The 11,757-nt window shown below is 51.4% G+C and overlaps 1 protein-coding gene across 4 annotated transcripts; it reads right to left on the bottom strand.

Annotated features, from left to right (window-relative positions):
- Positions 1–981: 981 nt before the first annotated feature.
- On the bottom strand, positions 982–11,607 carry MTHFR (methylenetetrahydrofolate reductase). Of its 4 annotated transcripts, none has more exons than XM_027658238.1 (12): positions 11,505–11,607; positions 8,860–9,111; positions 7,510–7,748; positions 7,100–7,210; positions 6,743–6,936; positions 6,009–6,259; positions 5,142–5,276; positions 4,678–4,858; positions 4,101–4,283; positions 2,675–2,776; positions 2,309–2,428; positions 982–1,814 (listed from the first exon to the last, which is right to left on the bottom strand). In XM_027658238.1, exons 2-12 carry the CDS (start codon positions 9,099–9,101, stop codon positions 1,617–1,619), a joined length of 1,956 nt encoding a protein of 651 aa, XP_027514039.1. In that variant the 5' UTR covers positions 9,102–9,111; positions 11,505–11,607; the 3' UTR covers positions 982–1,616. The 4 variants fall into 4 exon arrangements, with proteins under 4 accessions (XP_027514039.1, XP_027514040.1, XP_027514042.1 ...); XM_027658239.1 differs by lacking the exon at positions 11,505–11,607 and adding an exon at positions 10,119–10,965; XM_027658241.1 differs by lacking the exon at positions 11,505–11,607 and adding an exon at positions 8,707–8,763 and having other exon boundaries at positions 8,860–8,965.
- Positions 11,608–11,757: the final 150 nt, after the last annotated feature.

The following is an 11,757-nucleotide window of genomic DNA, read 5'->3' on the forward strand; positions in this document are numbered from 1 at the left end:
CCTTTACTCAGTGTTTTTGTCATGGACAGGAGTTTGGTGTCAAGCAGGGGAGTAAGCAAATACATCAGTCTTAGAGATGAGCAGGAGTTTGCCTGTGCTGGATCCTGTTGATTCCAAAGTTTGGACTGTCCTGGGTAGGTGCAAACACGGGTCTTTATTTTCAGATTTGGCTCTTCCCCTGGTGGGAGATTCCCACATGGCTCCCACCTCCTCCCCCTGTCTAGGTCCATCAGCTCTTCATTAAGCCTTTCAGTGGGTGGCCAACCTCCTGACTGCTTCCTGCTGGTTCCTTTCTGTGCTGAATGGGCAAGGGATGGAGAAACCTGCTGGGAACAGCTGAGCACCAAAAGCTTTGCTGAGGCGAGACAGGCGTGTCTGATCCCCAACCTTCCCATTACTTGCCTCTGTGATTGATGCCCTGTAATTACCCTGGATATATGAGCCTGGCCTCAGACAGCTGTAACAAGAGGGTCTGAAGAATCTGGAAAAGGCTTTTCTTCCTTGCTTGTTTGAAAGAGATGCTCACAGCATGTTGGGGATCTCAAAATCCCACTGGGAACTGCCCCAAGGTCTTGTTTTCCTAGCCTGTGGTAGCTTGGCAGGATTATTAAGTACACAAAGCAGCCTCAGTAGCTCCACACACCCCTTATTCCAATGCTGTGGGGCCTAAGGCTGTTAAGAGTCATTAGGTCAGGAAAGATAGGCTGTCTTTCCCTACAGGCACTGGAAAAGGACCACCACAACTCCTTCGACATTGCAGCACTGGGCTGAAGATTGTAGCTGGTTACTTTTGATAAATTCCAGGATTTAAGCGTTTTCTGCTCTACCATCGAGCTTTAGCCATACTCAGGGCATGCACTGAAAGTGAAGGCAGAACTGCCCCAGAAACAATTGGTTTTCTTAAAATTTTCCTTTGTGCCACGCTGACTAGTTTGCAAACAACATGAGTCTCTGCCAGAGTGTAGCCTAGGACAAGGGACATTTGTATTCACGTAATTTATTATACGTAATCTAAGGAATAGTGTGATTCCTAAGTAGCTTAATCCAGAATTGGAATTCACATAGTCCTATTAAAAAGAAAACAGGAAATACAATAAAAGGAGAAAAGTTAAGGAGAAATATTGAACCTTCTTCTGGAGTGAGTGCAAAATAGCCTGATGTGAGCAATTATGAAGAAATACATTTTAGGAGTGCAATATAAAAGCAATTTGACCTTCTTTTCCGGGTTGGTAACAGCTGAAATAATCCCCTTACGCAGGCACAGCTAACAGGAGTGTTTCTGCCCCCAAGGCAGCATTTTTGGCATGGGAAATTTACCAGAATCCCATGGAGTTTTATCACACTGATGCACAAGAGTTCTCTGTTCTTGTAATCAACACGGCCATCAGCAGCTCTTCATCCCGCAGAGCTGGCCTTCAGGCTCAGTCTGATGCCTCAGCTCAGAGGCTCAGGTAGTTCTGGCTCTTGTTCAGTGAGAAAGGCTCAGGGAGCCTTTTTGCTGGGGACAGAAGAGCACATACTGTGGGTTTGGGAGTGTGGTGCCCATCACCAGCACAAGAGCTGCTGCTGCTTCTCAGTGGATGGACGGAGGAAGTAAGGGATTGTAAGAGGGATTTTCACTGCTGAGTTGGAGAGTTCAACAGCTCAAAAGTGTCATCCACAACCTGCCAGAGGCAGTTTTCGAGGGGGAAGTCGTTGTCCACCAGGTTGACCAAGTAATAGTTGTCATGGATGTACTGGATGATCATGCGAGAGGGCGACTCCTCCTCGTAGAGCTTGGCCCACTGCTCGATCCACAGGGCAAAGGCTTCGTCCTGGCAGGGGAAAAAAGCGTTGGCAGTTGTGTAACATTTTCATGTTACTTAATTTAGGACACTCAGTGTCACATGTGGCTGGGCCAGCCTGTGGCTTGCTTCTTCTCAGCAGAAATGGCAGGAGTTGAGCAAGGAGCCTCATGCTTTCCAGTCAGGGGGAAGTGCCCAGAGCTGAAAGGAGACACGGTTTGCAGTGCAATGAATGGCTCAGTGCTGCCCCTGCGTGTGTGTAAGAGGGGAGGGAGAGCCACTGTCCAGCACTCTGGGGCCCACTACAGTGACACTGGTAGTTCCCAAGTTACTGTGCACTTGGTGTTTGAGAAGAGCTTTTGCCACAGCAAAGTTCTCCTTACACAGAGGGAGCAGGAGAAGCAGTACCTGGACCTCTGAAAGCCAGTATTGCACCAGCCCTCAACTGTGAGAAGTGTCACAGACTAAAACCTAACCAGACACTGAATTTCACAGTAGTGCATCCAGCAGGAGGGAGGACTCACCTTCCAGTAGAGGAAGCTTACAGGATCCACTACAGTAGGCTGGATGATCTCCCTGCCTGGGAAGATGCCCCAGGTGACAGCGTTGGGTTGCAGATCTGGAGCATTGGTGATATTCTGGCCCTGCCAAAGGAGGGAAAACCTTTTTGGAGCAACTGCTGGAGGAGGAGCTGAGTGAGTTGGAACAAGTGCATTTACCCTCTCCTTGTTAACTCAAACAGCTGCTGCATGGCACAGCTGACTTGCTTTACTTTCCCTTCCCTTCATCAGCCCTCACGTCCTGCTTTGTTCATAGCAGTATCTGAATCTCGGATATTTGCCTCTCCCCCCAGGTGGTGAAAGGAACGTGTCCTGTGCCCCACAGCCCACCTTGACGTTGACTATGTGGTAGTTCACCCTCAGCTCGTACTTCTTCAGCACCTTGAGCAGCGCCGTGACGATCTCGCTGGAGGCAAAGAACTCCAGGTAAGCCTGCAGGGAGGGATGGGGAAGGGGGAGGAGAGTCAGAGCCTTAAATCATGGCACGACAGATAAATACAGGCAAATGAGGACAGAGCTGTGGAGTCTGGGCTGCCTTGCATGGCTCATCCCCAGAAACATGTAGTACAGAGGAGGGTTGAGCAAAGGGCAGAGCAAATTCATAAGAGAGCTGGGGGAAAAAAATAAATAACTGGGGAGAGCAGATATAACAGGCCAGAACAGTGAGCTCAGGAAAGCTACATCCTGCCTGTTTTGCACCCATGCAAGCAGACAGGCTGGAATGAACTCCAGTGTAACCACAACTGCTGCACCAGGAAGCAGCCTGTGCCAGAGTGCTTGACCTCTATTCTACAGCAGTGTCTTGCCAAGGCAGCCCAGCCTGGTGAGAGCAGAACTCGGGGGTCTCAGCTGGGCTCTCCTAAGCACCACTCCCTGTCCTCATCTTTTGTTCACAATTCTCCCCGTGTGCTTCTACAACCCAATTCTGTACTTGCTCTGTGCTTGGCTGCTCCCAACAACTGCTTCCCCTCCCCCCATTTCCTGGCTATTGTGTGAGATGATGGATTTCCCTCACCTCGGGGGAATCTTTTCCTTTGAAAACATAACTGCATTTGCCATCTGCTGGTCTCTGGCTTTGGCGGTTTGGATCCCTTTTGAACACGGCCGCTTTGTTTCCCAGTATGAGCCACTTGCCTGGCATTTACCTTGATGGGAGATTCCTATCACAGCCATTAGTGGCAAGGCTCTAGGGCCTGAAATGCCTGACAGTGGGAGGCAGGGCTGCTGGCAGGCCAGGGAAGGAACCTGGCAGTTGTCTGAACAGCACAGCACAGTGCTGGGGGCTGAGGGTAATTGTGGAGAACTCTGCCTTAGTGAAGGACAGACAGGGGAATTTATAAATGCCCAGTTATCACCATGAGAAGCTGGGTGGTAGAGATACTACCCCGTTGATTCCCATTTTATGAAAAACCCGAGTGCTTTCTGCATCACTGAATGGGAGCAGATGCAGCAGGTAAAATATCTAAAACTTCGCAGCCTTGCTCTAGAAAGAAGTCACCAATAATTACTTGCTGAGAGTAGAAACAAGAAACAATACATGATCTGAGGTGGGAGGAAACAGCCCTGAAGTCAGCCACAGAGATGACATAGCCTGGCTCTTAGGACACCAAAGGAGCTTTGCCTCATCTCACCAACAAGGCATTAAGATAAGGAGCAGGCAGAAAGATTATCTGGATGAAAGCCTGGGACCTCCCAACCTAACAGAGGCCAAACAGGGTCATAACTCTTGGCTGCCTAGCCCAGAATAGCACTGTACCTTTTGGAAAACATAGCCCCCACTGGGCCCCCAGCCTACAATGGGGTCTGTGGATGGTTTGCCATTGATGTTTGGCTGGGAGTTGATGGTCAGGATTCCTCGTCTGTTGACCTTCTCCAGCTGTTCCTTCAGAAGGTTGGTCTCAGTAGCCAGAGGGTCATCGTTCCAAGGCATGCATGTGACCTGCCATGGGGAGAAAGGGTGGCTCACAGTGGGTGTAACAACCCCTTCATTGCCATCTGGGTGTTGAAGGAACTCAGAAGTGCCCTAATGGCCTCAAACACACCTGCTTCAGGAGAGAACTCCCAGGTTTGGTTCACAGGGCAGGATATGCTCAACTCTAAGAACGACTGCTGAAGTCTATAGATACCAGTCCTGTCATACTGTAGCAGCTTTCCTTTTATTTTGAGCCCTAGCTCTGGCTGCTGGATCCCCTTCCAAACACTGTCCCAGAAAATTCTTTTGGATAGGGAAGTGCCAATTCTTGTTTAGAAGAATGATGTAGTACCAGGAGCAAGGGGAAACATGCACTATTGTCTGTGCCACACCAACCATCCCTTCCTGGGCCATCACTCACCCTGTGCCCATTCCTGTTGGGTTCTCCAGTGATGTAACATGTGAACACCTCAAAGACACTTTCCTCACCAGTCAGCTCTTCTCCCCACATCTTCAGAAGCTCCTCCCGGGGAGACTTGCTCTTCAGGTAGAAGAGGTAATAGTCCTTCAGTTCCCCAAAGGCTGGAGAGGAGGAGTTACCCCTGCAAGGGGAGCAGACACAGACTTAACAGGCCACTGAGGAAGATGAGCTGATTTGGTGGTGCAGGGAGGCAGCCACCCAGGAAGAGAACTATCCAACAAAACCCACCTAGACACCAAAAACCTCAAGATCTTGGTGCCATTCTCCTCACCTCATTCAATCTGAGCAACTGGGGGCCACTTTGTTAGGAAGCCACCCGTTCAGTGAAGCCCAAAGTGTGCCCAGGACACCCATTAACAGAGACCAACTGTGCACCAGGCTTTCCTACTGCAGGGGACACTTACCACCGGCCATTGGGGAAGTCATCCCACTCCTGGGTCCTATAAATGTAACTCTTGGGCCTGGAGGCCCAGAAGATGGGCCGAACATCTTCCACTCTTCTCTTGGGGTGGGCACTGACTGCCCAGGGCAGGGGCCGCCTGCATGAGAGGAGCAGACATTAACACACTTCCTCTGCTGACTCTCCACTAGAGCCTGGAGGCCCTTCCCCTGGAGAGAGCAATAACAGAGGCTGAGAAGAGTTCTGCTTGCCAAGAAGTAGGACAGGAAACTCTTCTTCCTTTATGGAAAGTATTTCTCACGCAGTTCCCTTACAAGATGCTCAGTAGGGGTCTGTTTAATGTTAAGAGTACAGCACTGACACCTGAAATTGGAAAAGGTAAGGCAAAGCACTATGGGAAGCTACTGTAAGGAAAAAAAACAGCTGAGAATTTCCTTTGCTTCCTCTTGTCTGTGCTGAAGCCTGTGGACTCAGAGAGAATTCCACATTCCCTTTATCAGCCGCAGAGAACCCTAGAAATCCACGGTGGGAGCTTACATAGCACCCAGCCTGTAAGAGGGGTTGTGACAGGCATCAAAAACTTATTTCTTCCAAGTGGCAGCTCTAAGAGTCTGGATTTTTAAAGTTCCAGAACAGCTCCTTTAAAGCTACTTTACTAAACCAACCAACCAAACTCCTCCATCAGCTGTTCCCTCTATTCCTCCCAGCTCTTGCTGGAGAACTACAGGAAGGGCGAACTTCTAAATGCAGAAAGGTGCTAAAAGTTAAAAAAAAAAAAAGGAGCAAAAAAGCAGTTTGCTTCCTTTCAGAAGGTGGGATGGCTGGATGGATGTGAAAGTGGAACTCACAGAAACCAGTACATTCTGCTCACCTGGGGTCCTCCTTCCATAAGCCCAAGCGCTTCAGGACTTCAGTGGTGGCCACTTCCCGGTTGAGGGTGTAGAAGTGGAGCCCATGCACCATCCCACTGTCCAGCAGCTCCCGGCACATGGACACTGCCAGCTCCACCCCGTAGTTCCGGATGGCTGCATCGTTGTCCTTGATGGGTTCAATCACATCTTTGATCTCCTGAGGCACCTCCAGCTTGGAGAGCTTCACCAGCTGGCGCAGGGAGTGGTAACCCTGCAGGAGGATGCAGGGGATTTATATTTTTCCAAGGCCCTTTTCTGACATCCCCATAGCACAGGTACTTGGTCTCAATCTTGTGGCAGATTTAGAACTGGGTCTCCTGGATTCTACTCCCAGGCCCCATCTCCAGGGTGGTAACACAGTCCAGGTCATGTCTCTTTAGGTGATTTTTAGGTCCTTGTCCAAGCCCTGCATGCTGACAGTGAAAACTAACACCTCAGGACTGGTTAGTTAGGACTAGTGACATTGTCCTTTATACCCCTTTTTGCCATATGGGCACAGAAAACCTTTTCAGCTTGTTATTACCTGCCTCTTTAATTTAGCAAACCACCTACAGATTTATCACATGTTTAGCACTCTCACTTCCCAGAAATTTTGTGGAGGATATTTACAGACCTCTCTCTCAGGCCCTGACCCACAAACACTTAACATCCTGGATCCTTATTCCCACCCCAAACCCAAATTACTGGATTTCACCTGTATGGGGAAGATGCCAGGAATAATGGGGCAGGTGATGCCAATGGCTTGACAGTCCTTCATGAACTTGAGAAAGGTTTCTGGTTGGAAGAAAAGCTGTGTAATGATGAAGTCTGCTCCAGCAAAGACCTTCTCCTTCAGGTGCCTCAGGTCTGCCTCATAGCTCTCTGCTTCAGGATGACCCTTGGGGTAGCCTTTGGGAGGAAGAGGGGCGGAAAAAAAATGAAACCCTGGTGGTCAGGGCAAGTTGCTAGAAATTAGGAAGTATTGCATTGTCACAGCAATCCAGGGAGGGACTGCTGAGCTGATTTCCCTGTCTCAGACCCTACCCCCCACTCTGCAGTGGAAGACATTTACCTGCCACACAGATGTCAAAGTAATCATCAAATTCACTGCGAATGTGCTTAACCAGGTCAGCAGCATGGTTGAAACCATCTACTTCTTCCTCCCATTCCTCACCACCAGGATCTGAAAAGAGAACAAATCCACAGCTCTCTCCAACTGTTTGCTGGACTCAGATCTGCTACTTCAGTAAAAACCTGCTATCAAAAGGAAGACAAAGATGAAACCCCCAAGTCTGCAGTTTCTACCATGGACTGGTTTTGTCTACCCTTGAGCTGGAGGGACTAACAAAGGGCTCAGGTGAAATGCTCAGTCTCAACATTTAATTCCTGCAGAAGGAGCCTCTAAATCTTATTTCTCTGTTTTTACCCTGGAATTGAACACAACAGCAGCACAGGCTGAGCCCTGCACATCACAGGACTCACCTCCACGCAGTGCCATGATGTTCTTCAACCCAAGCCTCTTGGCCTTCTGCAGATGCCCCGTGATGTCATCCCTGGTCTGGTTGCAGCATGTCATGTGCAGGATGGTCTCCAGGCCACAGTAGTTGACTGCAGTGTTGGCAATAATCATGGAAGAGGTTTCCTTGTCAGATCCTGGGTCCCCTGCGGGGTGCCACGTCACATCAATGAAGAGCGGGCCACCTGCTCCCATGCGGTCAAACCTGTGGGTTTTAGAGCTGTGTCAGCCTACACCAGGTAGGCAAATCCCCTCCCTAGGCCTGGGGTATCTTGCTCACTGCTGGAATGCCAGCAACAGGCAGAGAGAGCTTGGGTGACAGCAGCAGGAGAGACCACAAAAGTGTTGCACTAAGAGTTAAGCAAGTGGCCAGTGTAAATAAGGAAAGCCATCCTTTAAGGCTCTCTGGGGAAGAGCTTCCAAGAGCTTCCAATCTCTTTGAAGAGGCAACTGAGGTGTTCTCTGTACAATACACTTCCTCCCTGCGTGTTCTGTTACACTGACATGGCTTCTGCTAGAGAGCAGTGCAAGTCCCATTCCTTTTGAGATGGGAGACCATGCTGCAACCCCCTGCTCCCAGCTTGAACTGTAGAGGCTACAAATATGAAAAGATGGAGCAGAACTCTGTTGTGTTCCCCAGTGTGCCTAAGAAAAGAGACAAGGGCTTGCTTAACTTGTCTCTCTCCTGCTCTAAGTTGGAACAGGCCCTTCTGTTTAACATATGGCATTGGCATAGAGCAGTTATAAAGAGAGTTACGAAACACCCTCTTCTCCTCCAGGTGAGTACATGGTGGCTCCTGAGGCTCCAGAAGAACTTATAGCTCCACTGAGAACTATCACTTTTCATTTAAAGTTTAGATGGGGACACCTATCTCAGAGGCTGAAACTTTAGTCCTCAGTAATGCAGAGGCACAAACCATAGCAGCTGGATGATTCTGAAAGCAAGGGGGAGTCTGTTCCAGAGACTTTGGCACACAGCCCTTCAAGGAGGATTCTCTGCTTTCAACAGGTACTTTTCTGCCCCAGCATCGTGCTTCAGCCCCAGAGCATGACAGTGGGGTTGCTCCAAATTCCCAGAGCGTGGGAGCAAGTAAACAGCCTGGCCCCTCAGTAATCCCAACACAGCACTTAACTCTTCAGGGCCTCCAAGGAAGACAAGTTACCTGGTGTCCATTACCCTCCTCAGCAGGAAAGGACAGCCCCATTACCTGCTTCGTCACCTGGAAGGGGAGACAGAGCATGGGGCAGAGCCTGCCTCATTAGCTATTCCCCAGCCCTCCACCACAGACACTCCTCTCCCACCCTGCAGCGCTCACCTGGAGATGAGGTTGACAGCACCATTGGCTGTACGTGGGGGGAAGAACTCCAGGGAGAACCACTTGTCCCCGGCCTCCTGCCGCCGGCGCATCTTCTCGCGCAGCCGCTCGTGCCGGTCGGCGTCGAGCACCGGGGTGGAGCAGCGCGAGTTGTCCTTGGAGCTCTCGCTCCCGCTGCTGCTGCCGCCATCTGACCTGGAGCTGGAGCTGGCACTGCAGCTCTGCTGGGTCTCATTGACCATGGTGGGAGCTCTGGAGAGGGGAGCAGAGGGAGCACGGTGGGTACAAGGGTCTCGGCATGGAGCAGTTACTGCTGGGCTGGGCAGATGATGATTAAATGAGCCCGTGTCAAGACCCAACATTCATCATCATCATCATCATCAAGGAGTCCCTTCTGCTAGCCCTCACTGTAAGCTGTAGTGAAAACACAATAAAAAGCATGTGTTCAGATAGTGCTGAGAGAAATAACACAGCAGTTGGCTTTGTGCCACTTTGATGCGGCTCTTCTGTGCCTGCTGGGTCAAATTTGGCTCTCAAAAGAGTCAGGTCAACGTCACTTTTGCCCTGACTACAACTCAGCAGGGCAGGATGCCCATATGAACCAGGTGATGACCTCTGTCACCTCATGGCCTTGGGCTGGGCATGCCAGCAGATTTTTTTTTTCTGTCTACAGCAGGTGCTTCTTGGACTGTTTCCATCCTCAGAATTTCCATTCTGTCTGTTCCCAAAAGTCAGTGCTGCTCTACACTGTAGGTAGGAGAGCCAGTGCTAATGGGGCAGGGACACAAGAATGCACAAATTATTCCTATGTCAGAAACAAAGGACAGAATCCCCTCTGATCAGGCCACCCCCAAAAACTGAGGCCTTTGTTTTCTTTGTTGGATCAGACAGCTGCATTTCCAACCACTGGCCTTTTCCATAAGACACCATCTCCACAGACAGCAGTCCCCTGGGCCAGCCCACTGCACCCACTCAGCTCTTTAGCAGATCCTCTGTTCCTTTCCTCACCAAGTGCGGCTGCTTGGAAACAAAGTCAGCAGAGACCATCCTCTTCTCCCTGCCTTGCGCAACACCAGCTGTGCTGGCCTGGCTTCACAGAAAGCAAAACAGCAACTCAGAGGTGCAAGTGGGTCTAGGATGGCCAACTCCACTTACCTCCCCACAGTGCTCCATCCTGTGCCTTTAAAATGAGGTAACGAGCACACAGAGTTACAGAAGAGCTGCCACAAAACTGGGATCTGCATTATTTGCTTAGGTACCTGCCAAAACTTTAAATTATCACTGGGAAGCAGCACGTCATCCAAGCATTATGTAACTTTGGAGCCTGTTTTGGAGGGAATGGTTGCTCAAGCCAGCACACATTCTCTGTCCTTATGTAAACTCCATCGTGGCTTTAGGTCAGCCAAGAGGACTTTGAACTTTTCTTCTACTGGTTACGCTTGAGTTGCCAATCAGGCAAAAGTCTTTGGGAGAAAGTCTGCTTTTACCACCTGAGGAACCTCTCCAGCTGGCAGGAGATGTGAGGAAGGAGCGCAGGCCTCCTGCTGCCAAGAGGAACCGGGAGCCTCAGATCTCTTGTGTACCAACACAGCGGCTGTGGCAAAAACAGCAGCTCAGACTTACTGACAACTGAAGCAAAAACAACCCGCTGCACAGGCACAGCCCTGACCAGGCTCTCCCAGAGGACTTTGCCTGACATCCACGTGCACTAATCTGGGAGAATTATTCCAAAGCGTGTGCTGGTGATCAAGCTGGCAGCTCAAAACCACGTGCTGTCAACTCCCAATATCTCACTCCTAGCAAGCATGGCACAGCACTGTAGGCAAATCAAAGGATGTCTGTTTTCCCACTAAAACCCATCACAAGGGGAGAGGGTTTGTGTATTAACGTCTCTATAGGATGAAAAAGGATCCTTATCTTGCTGGAAATACCGAATCACAAAGACAGGAGAAAGGTTCACTTAGATTCTGTCTACAGGCAGCATGTGGAGCAGTCTCTTCACTGTCAGATGCATCACAGACTTGCTGGCAGAAGCTTGCCAGTTATTGCAAAGAGAAACAAGATAAGCCTAAACAACAAAGCCAGCAGCAAAACAAAACAATCTTAAGCACCTCTCAGCACTCCTGCTCCTGTCTCTGCCGTGCTGCAGAGCTCAGAGACACCAGGATGCTCAGCATGGATGCACCTGTTGTGCTTGTATGATGCCGGTGCTATTCCAACTCCTCCCAGCCCTGAGCTGACACCCAGACATGCAGGGTGGAGACCTGCACTCCCCCAAAGCTCAGCTTTACCACGCGTGCTAAACTCACTGCACAGATGCACCGTTCACACGCTGCAAGGGGCTGCTCCGGGCCTCGCTGTCCCGGGCCGCGGCATCGGGCTGAGCCCTGCGAGGAGGTGAAGGGGCCCGCGGTTGGATCCACCGCCAGGACAGCGGGACAGCGGCCACGGGAAGGCCGGGCGGAGCAGCACCGGGGTCCGGTGTGCCGGGAGGTCCCTGCCGCGCTCGGGGCCAGGCGGGCATCCCGCTGCAGCCCGATGGCCGCTTCACCTCAGCTGACCCCGCCGGGCAGACCCGCAGCGGAGGAGGGCGGTGCTCCCCAGCGCTGGGGCAGCCGTCGGGTCCCCATCCCGGTCCCGCTCACCTGCGGCCGGTGCCGGGCGCTGCGCGGGCCGCCCGCCCGCCGCGCTTTAAGGGCGGCCGCGGCCGTGCGGGTCACGTGGGGGCCCGCGGGTGCCCTCACCCGACATGGCGCCGCGGGGGCGGGCCCGGACGGGGATGGGGCGGGACCAGACCGGGATGGGGCAGGAGCGGGAGCGGCAGCAGGAGCAGGAGCTGGAGCAGGAGCAGGAGCAGGAGCAGGAGCAGGAGCAGGAGCAGGAGCAGGAGCAGGACCA

This window comes from Corapipo altera, unplaced genomic scaffold (genome assembly GCF_003945725.1).
Source record: "Corapipo altera isolate COAL_440 unplaced genomic scaffold, ASM394572v1 301, whole genome shotgun sequence".
NCBI lineage: Eukaryota > Metazoa > Chordata > Aves > Passeriformes > Pipridae > Corapipo > Corapipo altera.